General features: G+C 38.6%; 1 protein-coding gene across 2 annotated transcripts; it reads right to left on the bottom strand.

Moving 5' to 3' along the window:
* Positions 1-9,420: 9,420 nt before the first annotated feature.
* On the bottom strand, positions 9,421-11,184 carry LOC149844141 (WRKY transcription factor 22-like). 2 transcript variants are annotated; one of them, XM_090002076.1, is made up of 4 exons: positions 10,962-11,184; positions 10,548-10,685; positions 9,588-10,121; positions 9,421-9,447 (listed from the first exon to the last, which is right to left on the bottom strand). In XM_090002076.1, exons 1-3 carry the CDS (start codon positions 11,042-11,044, stop codon positions 9,629-9,631), a joined length of 714 nt encoding a protein of 237 aa, XP_089858202.1. In that variant the 5' UTR covers positions 11,045-11,184; the 3' UTR covers positions 9,421-9,447; positions 9,588-9,628. The 2 variants fall into 2 exon arrangements, with proteins under 2 accessions (XP_089858202.1, XP_089858201.1); XM_090002075.1 differs by having other exon boundaries at positions 9,421-10,121.
* Between the last annotated feature and the right edge of the window lie 6,721 nt (positions 11,185-17,905).

A 17,905-nucleotide genomic window follows, 5' to 3' on the forward strand; every position in this document is an offset into this window, starting at 1 on the left:
ATAGTCTTCTGGTTTGTCCCCTTATCTTGCTAGCAGATGAGGCATGTTCACATATACCCCTCCACATCATCTATAATTTGCGGCCAATAGTAGCCACGCTCAAAGAGTGCTAAGGTTCGCTCTTGAATAGGATGGCCGACCCATAGTGTATCATGACACTCCTTAAACAGTTCTCGGCGGAGGCTTTTCCATCGCGGCACGAAGACGCATTCCTCTTTTGTCACGAGAAGGTCGTCCTGTAGCCAAAATCGTCGAGTCTTTCTTGTCTGCATCAGAGAAACAAGGTATTGTGTTGTCGGATCCTGCTACGTACCTTCGTGGATGCGGCTCAACAATGCACCCTCCAAATGCACTTCAGAAGGCTCCTCATGCACAGCTGCCAGTTTAACCCTATGACTCAAGGCATCCTCCACAACATTGGTCTTTCCAACCTTGTACTCGAAGGAAAAGTTGAACTCGGCCAAAAACATTTATCGTTGAGCTTGCTTTGGTGCCAGCTTCTTCTACGTCAAAAAATAGCTCGTTGCAACATTGTTCGTCTTAACGACGAACTCAATACCCAGAAGATAGTGTCGTCAGGTTCTGAGGCAACATACGATGACTGTCATCTCATGCTCATGTATTGTATAGCGCCTCTCTGCATCTTTCAACTTTCGTCTCTCATATGAAATTGGATGACCATCCTGCATAATAACTCTGCAGATAGCAAAGTCTGAGGCGTCTGTGTGAACCTCAAAGGGTTTTAAGTGATCAGGCAGTCGTAGCACTGGCTCCCTCACTAAGGTTTTCTTCAAGTCATCGAAGGTATCTTGGCACACTCCTGTCCAGAGCCATACTCGAATTTTCTTTAACAAATATATAAGGAGAGCAGCAATGAGGTAATAACTTTTGATGAAATGTCGATAGTAGTTTGCCAAACCAAAGAATGATCACAACTTTAACACTTTACTTGGCGGAACCCATTCCTGGATGACCCTTATCTTTTGCTCATTCATACGCAGCACATCACGCCCCACAACGTGGCCAAGGAATGATCTCCTCCTACCCGAAGAGACACTTCTCTTGTTTGACACAGAGGTCATTCTCCTTCAGCACCTAAAATACTGTTCGCAAGTGCCTGACATGTTCTTTCATATTGCTATTATAGATCACGATATCATCCAGGTAGACTACTACAAACTTATCTAAGTAAGGTTAGAAGATCTAGTTCATTAAAGTCGTGAACGTGGCTGGAGCATTCGTCAACCTGAATGGCATTACTAAAAAATTGTAAGCACCATAGCGGATAACGCAAGTTGTCTTCGGCTCATCATCTTCATCAATCCTCACCTGCCAGTAACCCGATCACAGATCTAGCTTGGAAAAGATATGGGCAATGCCTAGCTGATCGAACAAGTCCATTGTCAGTGACAACGGGTACTTGTTCTTTACCGTAACCTTATTCAAAGCACGGTAATCCACACATAACCTTTTGGAGTCGTCATGTTTCATCTGAAATAGGATCAGAGCTTTGGATGGACGAACGATGCATGCATCCAACATCTCGTCTAGCTGCCTGCGCAACTCTTTCAGCTCAGCTGGCCCCATGCGGTATAAAACCATTATGAGAGGCTTCGCTCTTGGGGTCAACTCAATCTTATGGTCGACCTCGCATCTTGGTGGTAGACGCTTGGGTAATTTTGGAGGCATCACCCCCCGAAACTCCTCCAACAGTGGAGCAATGGTCGGTGGCATTGCTGCTTGCACCTTCTCTTCTCCTTCGTGCATGACAACTAAAAATGTTTGTTCCTCACGCTTGACACCTTTCTTTAACTGCATTGCCGACAACATTGAAGTCTTGCCTTTCTGAGTAAGGCACTGAATTGTGTGTGACTAGTTTGGCCCCATAATCGTCAATGTGTTAAACTTTGGCAACATCATAACATTTTGGCTTCACATAAACTCCATACCTAGAATCATCTTAATATCATCCAAGGGCATCACAGAAAAGTTAACTTTGTCGGTCTAACTTTCCACTTGGATAGTCATATCTCTTGCTTCACTAATGATGGGCTTGGCTTTAGTGTTCACTGTTTTGATGGTCCTCTGCTTTGGCCTGGGCTTCAAGCCCAACCGCTTTGCCTCTTCCCGCAAAACGAAGTTGTGTGTGTCCCCGGAGTCTATCATTGCTGAAGTAGACTTTTCATTCGTAATAACTTCGAGATACATTAGTTCTTTGTTAACCTACATGTTCTCAACTGTGCAACTTCTAGTTGCGTTGATCGAACGCATGGCTCTCATCCATGGTTGCATAGTCTTAGTTTCGTTGCTCTTGACCTGTGCTGTATTAGCTTGTCTGTTGTCCTTCACGAGGCACTTTAGGCATTGCCATGCGATATGTCTATCTCCATAGAAACAACAAGTAACAATTGCTCCCTCATTGTTGTTATATTTCTTGAAGTTTTGCTTATTATCAAACTGGTGGGATGTCGATGCCTCACCTTTGTTGTTGCGTCGCTCATCCTTCTTGCCTTCGTAGTCAGGCTTCTTCTCGACCTTGGTTGATGGGGTGAAGGGCTTGCACTGAGTTTCAGCTAAGCGCTCGGTCGACACGTATGCATCTTCTAAAGTACTGGGGTTACTCATTTTCACTTCGAACTGTGTTCATGGCTGAAGTTCCACAATAAACCAGTTGAGTTTATCCTCATCTAGCATGTTAGGTGCCTCAAGCATAAGCTTCTGGAATGTTCTGACATAGTCTTGCAACGAACCAGTATGTTTAAGATCTGACATCATTCTATAAGCTTATCTTTACGCATTCATCGGCATGAAGTAGTTGTGCAATTTAATTTTGAAATCGTCAAAGGTGTCTATCATGCATTGACCCCTCTCCATGTCACTGCGCTTCTGCCTCCATAAGCGATAGCATCTTTATCCAGTAAGGCTATTGCAACCTTGATCCCGAGATCTTCAAGTGTCACATTCTGAATATCCAAGTGGTCTTCTACTTTGAACAAGAAGTTTTCAATGGCCTTGCTGTCGCGGGAACCATTGAACTTTGTTGGTCTTGGCACATCAATCATTGATGGTCTCTCACCATTTCTCTCATTTAGGGTCACTGTCCGCTGAAATGTGTGATTCTTCAACTGAAGCTTTCCTACTTTAGTCTGCAAGTTAGCCACTATTGTTGTCAATGAAGTAACCTGTTTTACCAGTAAGATCATCTGCTCTTGTAGACTCACAACCACATCATCCAGTCAACCGAATTATTCAACTGCGAGTAAAATCACTTCTTCGTGTGAAGCCATATCTTCCACCAGCCTGTTGACAGTTGCAGCCATATGCTTTTGGCCCCGAGGTGAACTCATCTTCTTAGCTTCCACAACTATCTTGCCTTTGGTGTTACGCAAGTTTTGATAGGGCACTGCGATGTCTTGCTCATAAATCGTAGCATGTCGGCATGTTTGTCGACAATGACTCTGGAGTCCTTTCCCAAGCACGAGAACGGACTCTGATATCACTTATCACGGGCTTATTTCTTTCAATAGGCCAGCACGATGCGACGGTCCTTCCTTACCACTGCAAGCCTACTTATCGTTCGCTTGCCTGTTGCAAAAGCTTATAATCAGAGAGCAAGAGAAAATATAGGAAGAAGAATTGCAATCACAATGAGGGTGAACAAAAGAAAGCTCAACGCATTTGATTCATTTACAATTTAGCCCGTAGGCCTCGTACAATTCAAGTATACGGGTTGTCCATTCGAGATATTGATTAACATGAACTGAACAACTTACATCAGGCTCAACGAAAGCAAAACAGACTCTAGACGCAACTTTACAATGTAAGTCACAAGCGAACAAAGGCGGACTCTTACAGAATTTAAATCTAACTATACTTAGACCACAATGTAACCTAAATTATACTTGACCATAATCTAACTTAATTAACTGGTGGGCCTCATAAAAGTGGGGGATAGCCCTTGAGATTAGAACCGGATACCCCTTGGTTATGATAGTTTGATCTTAATATAACCCAATGTATACATCAAAAGAGTCTTTTTCATAATCAGGGCCGTCAATGGGCCAGATTTGTCTTGGGTACCCGGCCTGACCTGGACCCAGATTTCCAGGTATGGGTATAATAAATGCTAACCTGAATGTTATTGGGGCCAACCTTAACCCCGGCCAGAGAACATGTGAGTCGGGTTGGGCTATGATTTCTGTGGATATCTGACTTAACTTGGCTGACCTGAGTGTTTTCTTTTTTTGATAGGCAAGCTAGGTTAGGGCAGACCCCCACTAGTTAAGGTGCTGTGCACTAGCTACTCCTACCCCCCCCCCCCCGTTGGTGACCTTAAACCTTAGTGTTTTCTTCTCTGATTGTATCAATAGATATATTCTAAACATACTAAATCATGTTGGTTTTGGGATTTCATTTTCTCGACCCGATGTGACCTGAAACCAATTTCCAGCACTTTTTACTCGGATCGGTTCAAGTGGACCCTGATGGGTTGGATACTAGATCCGTTGATAGCCCTATATAACCCACAGGTAGGAGTGGTTATGCATGTGTAGAGCATCCTACTGCAGCATTGATTTTGCTGGTAAGTGCTGATGGTTGCCTACCTAGTCATTCCTTCTTTATCAAGTATGCGTTCAGTATTACCACCGAGGTGGTATCCCATGTGGTAAGCGGGGCCCTGTGTCAAGCTGAAGGCCCAGGATCGAATCCTTCTGCTACATTGTTCTGGTAGGGGTCTGCCTAACCCCAGCTTGCCTTTCAAAAAAAAAAAAGTATGCGTTCAGTATTTCACCTTTACCAAGGATGCATTCACAACCATCGGGAGGGGGGGCTCTGCTTGTCTGGCAGGAACAGTTGGTTCACGTCACCTAGTGTTGGGATGTTGCAAGTTCGAATCTCAATGGTATGGTTGTATAACTGGTGGGAATCTGCTTGTCTGGCAGGAACCCCAGCTTTCTCTTTCGAAAAAATAAAATATCATTCACAAACCGTGGTGGACGACCAAGATTGATTTAGGACGAGCTTCTTCAGGTTCTCTTTCAGTTTCAAAGAATCCAAGTTACTAGAGTAATATCAAAGTCTTGTAATTGGTGCTAGAGATTTAGAGGTGTGATCTAGTGTTCGGCCTTAGGGGTGGGGAAGCATGCTTTCTAAGTGGGAAGAGTCACACTTCCTCAGAAGAAGTGGGAAACTTGCTTCCCATGCAATGTGAAGTGTGTTTCCCTCTTGCTTCTCTTTTGTTTTGGTCTTGCTTCTCTCTTATTTTTTGTATTTTTGATGTTAATATTTATTTTGTGTTCTTTTCCTCGTCCTTTCCTTCATGTTTCTTTTCTGGCACATGCTTTCATAATAGCTTCCAAAATGAATTAGGCTTCAAGCTACTTTTTAACACTAGCTTCCTCACTCCCACTTCAGGCATCAAATACTAGGGATGGCAGTGGACCGGGGGAAAGCAGGGCCCCGCCTCACCCCGTTTGGACCGGGGATGGAGGCGGGGACGAAGGTTAAAATCCATCCCCGTCGGGGGTGAAGGCGGGGATGGAAGTGCACTTTTCCCCGCCCCGCCCCGCCTCATCCCCGTTTGAACCGGGGATGGAGGACATGAAACGGGGATGAAGGCGGGGGTGGAGGATAAAATCCATCCCCGCCGAGGAGACGGGGCGGGGGTGGAGGATAAAATCTTGAGGCGAGGAGGGGGTGGAGACCTTGTCCCCCGCCCCGCCCCGCCCCGCCCCACTGCCATCCCTACACATACACTTCCTGATGTATGGTTTAATTTGGCCTAATTTTTTTAGGGAGGCTAATTGTACCTTGTTACATCCTCTTGATGAACATCTATCTTTGGCAATGTCCAGCATTTATAGAATTGTCACTACATTACTTATTTTTGTGTTAATTGTTACATCCTCTTGATGATCATATATGCATTCGGGTAATCAATGGGTCTCTGTGTGGTTGGTAGGAGCTGTCAGTGCACGTCTCTTTGTGGTGGGATGTTGCTGGTAATTCGCTGGTTCTGCCCGCTTTTTCATTCTGCCCAATTCGGTGCCCTCAAAATTGAATTTTTTGGTTTTTTTTTTTCACTTCTAACACCATAGATGTGATCTATAGGTTTTGTTTAGTGGGAACCAGCATTTTGGATCACCCAAATCTGAGTTTATACAGGTTTTTCCAGTGATCCAAAATCAATGGCTATAAAGGTACACATTTTTCTCGGCTCATAAAAACATGTTTTTTTCTTAAAAAAAACATAATCCAAGAGTCTGATTCCTACTAAATTGAGCATGCTAAATACATCTAACAGTTCAGATCTATCACAAAACACTTCAAAACTATGGAGCAAACCGAAAATGGGGCCTAGTATGTTCAGTTCTCATATATATATATATATATATATATATATATATATATATATATATATATATATATATATATATATATATATATATATATATATATATATATATATATATATATATATATTAGATTCTCTTGTTTGAACCTATGTCACAAATATCGGCTAATTTTGAAAATATCATGATTTTATCACGGTATATAATGCCAAGAAAATCACTAGATCATATATTTTTGGAAAATACCGTTTGTTTAATCTGATATCAACATGACAAAAGCATTTTTACATACTCCCTAATATTCATAATCTTTTTTTTAGGCAGAGCTCCACCAGTTATACAACCCCGTTGGTGCTATTCATACATATATATTTTTCCATGTTAATGTTTTCTCAACAAACACATGAGAACAAGATTCGGAAAATGATTTGTACAGCTAATTTGACATGTTTTCCAAAATGCCTTATAATTTTTTATATTTTTCTCGTATCCAAAATTGCAAATGTATGGATTTGAAAAGACTTGTTTACCCTTTGCACATGTAATTTCATAAATATATATGAATTTTCTTTCAAATATGTGACTATTTTTTGTAGAACAATCTCTATTTTCATATTTGTATCTCTCTAATCTGATATCAAAAACTTACATTTTCACAATTGTTACATAAACCTATCTCTCAACTTTTCAACAACAGAGAAAAATAAGTTTTCAAAGTTGGATCAAAGAGATATAGATCTGAGAATAGAGACTGTTATGTAAAAAATAGTCACGTTTTTTAAATAAAATTCGCATATATTTAAGAAATCACATACGCAAATGGTAAAAAGGTCTTTGAAAACCAGATATTTGCGATTTTGAAGATGAGAAAAACTAGCAAAAATTACAGAGCATTTCAAAAAATACATCATATTTGCCGTACAGTAAGATCATTTTTTTGATTTGTGACATTGGTTTGAATATTCTCCACACTCATCTTAGGTTAATATATCGGGCTCCTTACCATTACTTCTTTTTATTTTATTGGATAATCCACTAATAAAAAAAAAACAGGATACAGCTGAAAATTCCCATCTTTTTCTCAACAATCTGGAAAAATGGGTGCTTCCAAAAGAATTTGCTCCTATTTATCGGGAAATGGCCTATGTTACAGGGACACATCATTTTGGCAGCATGTCCCTGGTGACATGCTCAGACATGCCCAAATCATTATATAACAGTATTGTAATATTTAAAAAAATTATTATATTTTAATTTTATTTCAATCAAAAGGCTGTTTTTAAAGTTAAAAACTTTTAAAATTATTTTTTATTGGTTGAAAAATTTTAAAAATTCTGTCATCGTGTCATTTTTTTTAACTTTCAAGTTGAATTCGAATCCCGCATCCACGAGTCCCCAAATCATTTTGACATAGCAAGAAAAAAACTCTTTTACTGGTACTAGTAAATTTCACAAGCTCAAGCTGAAAAAATTGTATATCGTTGCGCAAAGTAAATTTCTTTTACGCACGTAATTTGGTGAGAATAATAAAAATAAGAGTGCTTATAAAAGTAAATCAAAAGATTAAACTGAAACGGGTTGCCATATTTTAAACAAAAATTTCACCAAATGTTGAAATCAAAGGTGAGAGAGAGAGTCAAGGGTACCATGCAATTAAAGAGGCAAAATTAATAAAATTTATTGGTTCCTCTAATTTAAGGATCATTTTTATTTAACAAGAAAAAAATAGAACAGTGCTGTCTTTGACTTCAGATATAGATATGTCTAGTGCAAAAACAAACAAAAACAGTACACAGAGATGCAAATGGGTCAGATCTAGGATGCAGGTTTTGCAATTTTTCTGCTGTTTAGGATGAGATTCCTTTCCGAATCTCCAAGTTTTTAGCTGTTTCAGATCCGAACCGTTTCCATCCAACAACTATAGTGGACAACCCCAAAGTTAAAAAAAGGCAACCACCTTTATCTGACATAGAAGATTCTGCAGAAAAAAGAATTGAAGTACGCTAAATAGAAAACAAACAATAACTTAACACCAGCTGCATTTTTTTTTTAAGGCAAGCTGGGGTTAGGCATACCCCTTTACCATTGGGTTTTGAACCTGCAACATCCCAACACAGAGTGACGTGCAGTAGCTGCTCCTACCAGACAAGCCGAGCCCTTTGGTTTCACTCTAGCTGCATTAATATCATTAAAGCAACTCCCATCTACCTTGTGCGATCTTTAATCCCAAGAGTAAATACAAACAGAGCTACTCTCTCTCTCTCTCTCTCTCTCTCTCTCTCTCAGTAAATAGCATTTAATAAATATGAGCAGGTTGGTACTGTACTACCCAAAAACAAAATTCAGTAAGGGGTTGAAATGCTCTTTCAAAATTGGACTCTAATGCATTGCAAGGACTAAATGAATTTGCTCACGCACAATCAACTTATACCCCAAATATAGATAATGTTACCAAGTGAGTTTATGTGGCCACAAATAAGCTCCTCTGATATATATTCCGTACAGACGACTATCTGTACTATCTAATTGAAAAAAAAATGATAGATGCAAGCCGTATTGATTCAATCTGACCACATAAATATGTTAACGTGGCATGTTTTACGCTGCCATGACAGCGACTGTATGTACGGCAGGCAAAGCCAGCGCAGTTAGGTCTCTGATCCTGGGGGTGATTTCTCCTTGTAACTATAAAAAAAATTTGTGGCATGTTTGCTAGGGATCACACTATGGAACGTGTTTTTTCAACATGAAAATATGATTTTTGAATCATAAAAAAAAATCTTGGTATAATGTAACCTATTGATTTATGAAACTCTCAACTAACCCGCATACACATCACCATCTTATGACCCAAAACATGTTTTCTACTAAATAAACCATGTAGATCACATCTACAGTGGCAAGATAAAAAATAATTTGTTACTGAATAGTATGAACAGTCGACTGTACATCATATATATAGCAAAGACCCTAAATAGTTTCTTAACTTTCTTCGTTTTCTATAGTTGGTGTCATTGATCTCCTAAAAGAGCATCTTTTTGCATGGTTTCCATGAAACCATCTCGTCTTCTTGAATGTCGTCCGTTTAGAACTCCTTAAAGACCAAAAAGAACAATCAGAAATGGAATGCTATGTCTGCCAAAAGTCACTAATCTCACTTTCTCAAGAGAAGAAGACAATAAAAAAGAAAGAGGTGAAAGACGTAGTAGAAAAGGGAAACATTTATATACATACATATTCAGATGACCCATTGATTTCTCTGCTATCTTTAAATTTCAGTTACTGTACGAAGGATGAAGAAGGATCCTCTCATCAAAGAAGTTGCTCCTCATCATTCCTGTAAATGAGGAGGAGATTGGGAGCTCCTCAAGCTCATCAAAGAAATCATTCTCTTCATCATTTTTGGGTGCTGAGAAGGTCATGATGTCATCAAAGAGTGCATTCAGTGGTTCAGGGTTGTCAACCTCTTCTGCATATTGTTGCATGTCTTCTTCTTTAGATTTCTCTTTGCTGCTGCTGGGTGCCAGCAAAAGGGGTTCTGGTGGAGGTTCTGTGAAGTTGGGTTCTTCTTTTAGAGTTTGGGTGCAAATTGGATGAGGGGGTGTAGATTCCGTAGTTGAGGGGTTTGGCTGGAGTTTGGATGGGTCAGGACCAGGGTGGTTATGGGAGGAGGTGTAAGTGATAATGAGCACTGAGGCATCTGTCTTGCACCTCTCTACTTGTTTCTTTGCTGAACAACCCTTTGATGTGCTGCATCTGTAATATCCCCTAAACAAAAATAAATAAATAAATAACCATTAATTTAGGAGATTAACTTGGTAATTTTAAATGAAATCAGCAATTTTGGTAGATTGATCTTTTGACCCCCCAACAGGAGAAATAGTTCCTGATGAGATAATGACATGAAAGGTATCACTATGTTAACAAATTCCAACTATTTCACTGGCAGAAAAAGAAATAAGGGACAAAATCATCGACAACAGAGGATGTTATCATTGCTAAATTTCAGCAAAGAAACAAACACCTGCATGGTGTGGTATGAAGTACAAAATCACTCTAGTAAGTGTAGTCTCACTTGATCACATAAAGAAGCTCATGAAACTTGCAAGTTTGACACTAGAAATTATGAATCTGATAGCCTATTTAAAGTATTGTTGAGGGGGGAAAAAAGAAAGACATCAAAGAATGAAGTACCTAGGATAAGGTGATCCTTTGATAGGCTTCTGTCCATATTTCCTCCAAGACCACGAATCTGAAGGAGGGCCTTCGCTCTTCTGCCTCCCAGCCGGATATTCAATCCGTACAGTAACAACAGTCTTTGGAACTACCTTTCTGACAAGTTAAAAAAAAAAAGACTCAAAAGAGTGAGAACATAATCACCAACCACGATGATCCAACTTTTTCCCTTTCCTTTAAAAAACAAAAAGATCCATCTCTTTCTGTTAGATGGGTACTCAACTATTCATGAAACAAATATAAGAGGAAGAAGTCCTAAAAAACTCATATAAAAAGGAACCATCCTTTCTAGATCTCAACAAGGAACCAAAAAAAATGTCCTCAAAAATTAAAAGGAGGAAAGAGAGAAGAAGCTGATTTCCCAATACCAACCTTCTTTTTGATGAATGTTTATCGGCTCTGATCTGTAATGAATCATTCAAGTCATTCTGAGTACAGGGAAGAGCAACTTCCATGGCCTATTCTCAGCACTCTTTTTTTCTTGTTTTCAACTAGCTCCCCACATGAATGCCAATCTTTCTTTTTATCTTAATGGTCTCCTGCTTTTCTTGATGACCATGAAAAGGAGGAGGGGGAAAAAAAGAAGGTTCAGAGTATCAGCACTGAGAAATGAGCATGGAAAAAAAAGAGAGCTTCGATTAAGAAGTGAGAGTGAAAGAAGACAGGATAGGTTGCTTTCCTACTTTCCCCCCTTCCCCTCTCATTAATAAAAGGTAGATAAAAACAGTGTAGTTGAAGACAATAAATGTTGAACTTCAGAAACTACACGCCAGCTTACCAAATATCTTCCCCCTCATCGTGTCTACTAGTCTTCTTTCGTGCTTGCCTACTTTTGTTGTTTCTCTATCCCTAGTTTTATTTTAAATTTCCTTCTTTTTTTCTTAAGCATATTATCAGTAGTGATTTTTTTTTTTTTACACGAAGAAACCCCTCTCAGGATCAGAGACCTAGCCACGCTTGCTTTGTCTGTCATACTTACGGTCACTGGCAGCGTAAAACTCCATGAGCTTACCCCTCACCTCCCAAAGAATCGCCATTCTTAGGCTTGCACAAGGAGTGACCCCAAAGAAATTTGAATCTAGACCACCTGTCTAGCGGCCTTAGCCTCATCCCACCAGGCCAAAGCGGCCAAACCCTTTGGAGCTATTATCAATATTGATTAAATTAATGTTTTTGGTGTTGGTATTTTGAAAGAAGACTCATTGAGAGATGAACTATTCTTGAGGGATGGCGTGGTTTATCATTTAACCTGCCGTTTAAGCATCTTCATGTGTCACCAATAATATAAAGAAAAATATATAAATATAACAATATGCCACTACATGACTAATTTTTGCACTGTTTTTAGTGACTTGGTCTGCTTGGTCGATTGTTAATTTCTTGAGAATTGGTGAGGTGATATGATTCATGCATATTGCATGCTTATATAAACCGTTCGTAAGGTTCGTTTCACGCTCCCCAACACACACAAATATATATATAGAGAGAGAGAGAGAACTGAACATATTAGGCTCTATTTCTCGTTCTGCCTCATAGGTTTTAAGTGTTTTTATGACAGAACTGAACCGTTACATGTGTTTATCATGCCCGATTTTGGTGAAATCGACTATTGGATCATGTTTTTTTTTGACAAAAAAACATATTTTATGAGCCAAAAAAAGCTGGTACCTTCGTAGCCATTGATTTTGGATCACCGGAAAACCTGTATACAGGTTAGATTTCGGCAATTCAAAAGTCGGTTCCTACTAAACAAAACCTACAAATCACATCTACACTGTTAGATGTGAAAAAAAAACTTAAAACTATGATTTTTGAAAGAGCCTAACAAGACCTAACAAAAAAGAGGACCTAAAGAACACATTACTCATGTGTGTATATATATATATATATATAAAGAAAGAGAGAGGGGACCATCCAACGAAAAAAATGCAAACCATCCAAACTACTTTTAAAAATCATATTTAAAAGCATCTTTTGCTAAATCGACAACATGGATGTAATATTCATGATAAAATATATATAAGAACTGAATTGAGAACTTTTTTTTATGCATAGATTAGATTTTTATGATCTACAAAACTTCAAAATTTTCAAACTGTAGATTTTTTTAGCACATTATAAAATCCTATGTCCACATCAAAAACATTTGCTGCAAGAGCAGGTTTTTAGGTTTTTTACTATGAAAATCACATCCGTATGATCATATTTGCCAAAAAACATTTTTGAAATTGATTTTGAAAATGGTTAGTACATTCCATTGGCTGATGACTCGGCCCTTTCAAAAATCATAGTTTTTGATATTTTTTCTTACATCTAACACCATAGATGTGATCTATAGGTTTTGTTTAGTGGGAATCTGCTTTTGGATCGCCGGAATCAGACCTGTACATATACAGGTTTTTTCGGTGATAAAAAAGCAATGGTTATGAAGGCATCGAATTTTTTTGGCACATAAAAATATATTTTTTCATCAATAAAACATGATCAAGAGTCAATTCTCACTAAATTAACAGTTTAGATCTATCATAAAACACTTCAAACTATGAGGCCTAATGGGACAGAACCAGAAAAAAAAGGCCTGATATTTCAAAAAGAGTCCCACGTTTTAACATGCCCAACTTTCAATTTAAACTGTTAAATAAAGACCTTAGTAGGAGTAACTCAAATTAGCCGTGAGTTACACATATAAAAATCACTAAAACAAATTTTAGTGAAAATAAGCAAAACACGCCTTTTCCAACCCAAGATTAAAATGGTATTTTGTATGAATTTTAACGGTCTTTATTTTCAAAAGTTGGGTACATGAATTTTTTAAATCAAGCAAAAGATTGTCGGCGATTCAGTCGAAATTTCTGAATTAGATCACGTTTAGATAGATATGTTATAGCTAAAGATAGCTATCGAAGATCAGTTCTTGGTCTTCTCCACCCTACCTACCTCCAAACACCAATCTCTAGTTGGTTGAAGTATATATATATATATATAGAGAAAAAGTGGTAGTTGTGTAACCCTTAGGTGTGCAGCTTCATGCGGGATCACCCTGGCCATCCATCCCAGTGCTTGATGGATGGCCAGTGCAAAAAACATAAAAGAAAATGCTAAAATGCACTTTTTGTGCATTTTAGACTCTTTAGAGGCAGTTTTTTGTTGTTATTAAAAGTCTCATTTTTCGATGGGACCTTATGGCCGTAAAAAACTGCCGCTATACAAGAGTGCAACTATTTTGCTTGTGATTTTTTCAACCTCACTCGCTTAGGAAACCCTAAATTTTATGTGCATGGTTGAAAATCCTCAGCAAGGACTTGCTTAATATGAAAGGGACGCCGCCTCAGCTTGTTATATTTTAGTTTTTCTTCTTCCAACAATCATTATCTTGCATACCTTCCTATAGTTTAAATTGGTACATGGATTAAACTATCCACCGAACCTTCAAAGAAGGAATAGAGAAGAAGAAAGGCAAGAAGAAGCTATGACAGTATTACTCTCAAGATTTGATTTAGATATAGATAAGCTTACATGAATTTTTTTGGATTTTGGATTTATTTGAAATACATCATATGGTTAGGGTTTTCTCTTTAAAGTATAAATACATTGGTATGAGATTTGTAATTAGCTTTGTTGTTTAATTACTCCGAATTTGTTTTTCCTTCTATCTTTCTAAACCTTATTCCTTGTTTTCTTGTGAATCCGGTAACAGATTTGCATCAAACTAAACTACATACAAAACAATGAATAAGGTTTAAAAAGAGAAAAGACAAGAAAATTAATGTTATAAGTAATTAATCAATCAAGCTAATTGCAAATCCCATCACAATATATTTATACTTGGAAGAGAAAACCCTAAACTGTGATGATTTTTGGATAAATCCAAAATTCAAATAAGCTTATCTAGATTCAAATGGGATTCTGCAACTAATACTCCTCGAGCTTCTTCTTGTCTTTCTTCTTCCTTCTAAATCTGTCTCTGCTCCTGCATCATTTAGCATTCAAGCCTAGTCTTACCATGTAACTTGGCTATCTCATCTCAAGGTTTTACTTGAAAATTTGGAATCTATGTTACAAAGATACATACACAAACCATGAATCAATATGCATGAGATGTAAGTCACAATTTTTTAAAAAAAATAGGACACAAAGACATGGATTTTGTAATTCTTTGATTGATTAAAACTTATTTTTGATATTCTAATATATTAAATTTATTTATTAGTGTAAAAATTGCAAAAAATAATAAAAATTTATTAAAAATAATAGATTATTGTCCTAACATGTCATGTGGCATGTCCATTGTGTTGTATATAGTCCCTTGGACACTAGACCCAAAATGGCACGTCCCTGTGACATAGCCTGCAACTTTTTATTTATTTATTTTCTTGTAACTTCTTAGACAACTATTAGTATTGAAATTATTGTGAGTACCGAATCTGGACAAGATATCCAGGGCCATGTCTAAGTTAAGGGTCCCAGAATGCTTGGCAGTACCTTGAAATGATTTTAAGCCTTAAATTATGTTGTTCATATTAAGATGTTGCTGTCAGTGAAGGCTTTAATTTCTAGGATAAAGAGTAGAGTTAGGGTTTGGGTTGGACCCAGGTGGAACCAGACCCAAACCTGATTTGAGATGATGGTATCGGGTCCAGACACGAGTCTAATCGGACCCACCATAAGCGAAACCATACCCGTATCTTATAAGGATTACATGAACCATGAACCAGACCTGGTCCATACTCAGTAAAATAATATTTTTTTAGCATTTTTACATTGAATTTTTTTTTATCTTAATTGGAACTTGGGTCGTGACCAGGTCTGGTAGGTATGAAATTTCACAAACCATACCTGACTCCATATATTAATCGGACCCTTCAGGTCGGACATTCTTATTTATCACCAAACCTTGATCCTATAGGGTTTGGTATAGGTTGGATCCGTGTCAAACCTTCTTATTTATCACCAAACCTTGACCCTATAGGGTATGGTATAGGTTGGATCCGTGTCAAACCCGACCCATTTAGCATGACATCACTTTCATTTGCTTGGGCCCGTATAGACCTACATTGATATTTGATAATACGAGCATGACGTAATCCTTATTACTAGCCATATTGTTTTTTTTTTAAAGGCAAGCTGGGGTTAGGCAGAATCCTACCAGAAGAACAGCCACCCCCATGTGGCAGAGGGATTCAATCCTGGGCCTTCAGCTTGACACAGGACCCCACTTACCAGATGGGATACCACCTCGGCAGTGTTATCAGTCACATTGTTATAATTATTAATTTGTCGATTGGCAAAGAAACAATACCAAATCACCTGTCATGATAATTATCATTATAATTTTTTTTTTCTTCTTTTTATTTGTAACAGGAAGAAACCTTTTGAATCCTATGTAGCAAATACCAATTGGAGAGGGTCTCAGCTGTCATAAGAGCAGTTGGGGTTCAATTCCCGCCGGTGCGACCCCTTGCGTAAGCCGGTGCCGAGCATAGGCCCTAGGGGCAGGGGTTCTAGCCTCGGAGTTTTATGCCACTCAACCAGGTGTGGTTTCTTGGGGTCATAAATGAAAAAAAAATACCAACAATGTGTTGAATTTATATTGACAAATTAACATGTAAATAAAATACAAATAAATTTATGATAACTTCAAAATGTTGCTTATTTTAATATATATCAATTCTAATATTTTTTTCTTATATTTTCATGCTTGTTTTAATTTTAAATTTATGAATTTTTATTGCTTATTTTTAATTTGCTGAGAAATTTCCCATGTTTTCCCAAATAAACAAATTTTTTGAAGTTATCATGTGATTTTCACTTGCTGATAAAATCCCAATACTGAGATTTGTGACTAAGCTTTATTACCGGGGCCCAAATAAAGTTTGGCCGGGCTAAATCAATAGCAGCCGACAGACCTGGTCAGTTAACTGGGTCAAGCTTAAACGGTCCCCTGCCTGAGTCTCGCTCAAGCCTGATTATAACCGGGTCAGGCCGGGCTAGGCCGGTCTGATATGTCCACCCCTAAATATGCTTCAAATCATTAATCTTCTTTTTTTCAGCAGAGAAAGCTGGGGTTAGGAATACCCCTATCCGTTATACAACCATATCATTGGGCTTCGAACTTGCAACGTCCCAACACAAGGTGACGTGCACTAACTGCTCTTGCCATCCCTACTCTACAATGGCATGTTATACTAAAATAACAAAGCTTGCACTTTTATTCAAGGAAAGCTAAATGTGGTAAAAAAAAACATATAATAGAAGTTCAACTATGGGTAATCTTTTAGTAATGGCGTCATTACATACAAACTAGTTTGGATCTCCAATGCACAAGTTGTTTTGATTCAGACCGACCTTATAGATGGATTCAACATGTTAAAAATAGTGAGAACCAGCTTTTGGATCATGTTATTTCGATAATAATAAAAAAAACATGATTTTATGACCCAGGAAAGTATCACTCATTGTATGCTGCTGATGTTTGAAGCCTTATAAAATCATACCTGCATGTTGTAATCAGATGATTCAAAAGCCCATTCCCACCACTGAGTGAAACATGTATAGCACATTTGTATTAAGTTTAATTTCATGAAAAACAAAAAATAAAAAATAAAAGAAGTGAGAACACAATGGCCTTTGTAGGTAGGGGTGGCAATCGTGTCGGGTTGGCGGGTTGGCGGATCAGCATACCTCAACCCGAAGCTGACCCGTTTATTAAACGGGTTGGTTGTGGCAAACACGAACCCGGCCCGTTTAATAAACGGGTAACCCGACATGACCTGCCAACCCATTTAATAAATGGATTGGGTCGGGTAAATGGGTTCTCAGGTTGGCGGGTCGGGTTGGCGGGTCGGGTTGAGGGGTTGAGGGGTCGGGTTGGCGGGTCGGGTTGACGGGTCGGGTTGGCATACCCCTAACACGAACCCGACCCGTTTAATAAGCGGGTTAGGCGGGTCGACCCATTTATTAAACGGGTTCATTTTTTCCAAACCCGAACCCGCCTAAGAGGCGGGTTGGCGGGTCGTGTCAGGTTTTGCCACCCCTATTTGTAGGTAATGGAGACAGCACCTCATCTCCTGAACATGTTTTGAAAATTTTGGCTTCAAATTTTGTGTTTGGTTATTGGATTAATGGCAACCGGAGGTGAGAACAACGTGAATTAGAGTGACTCCCCGCCGGCAAAGGGTAAGCCCACGGAGTTTTATGCTGTCACGGCAACGATTGTAAGTATGGCAGGCAGAGCCAGCGCGACTAGGTCTCTGATCTTGAGGGGTTTTTCTCGGCATAAATATCAAAAACCATGTGAATTTGAACGTCAGGACTTT

The sequence above is a fragment of the Nuphar pumila genome, chromosome 3 (genome assembly GCF_984573655.1).
Source record: "Nuphar pumila chromosome 3, dmNupPumi1.hap1.1, whole genome shotgun sequence".
In the NCBI taxonomy this organism is placed as follows: Eukaryota; Viridiplantae; Streptophyta; class Magnoliopsida; order Nymphaeales; family Nymphaeaceae; genus Nuphar; species Nuphar pumila.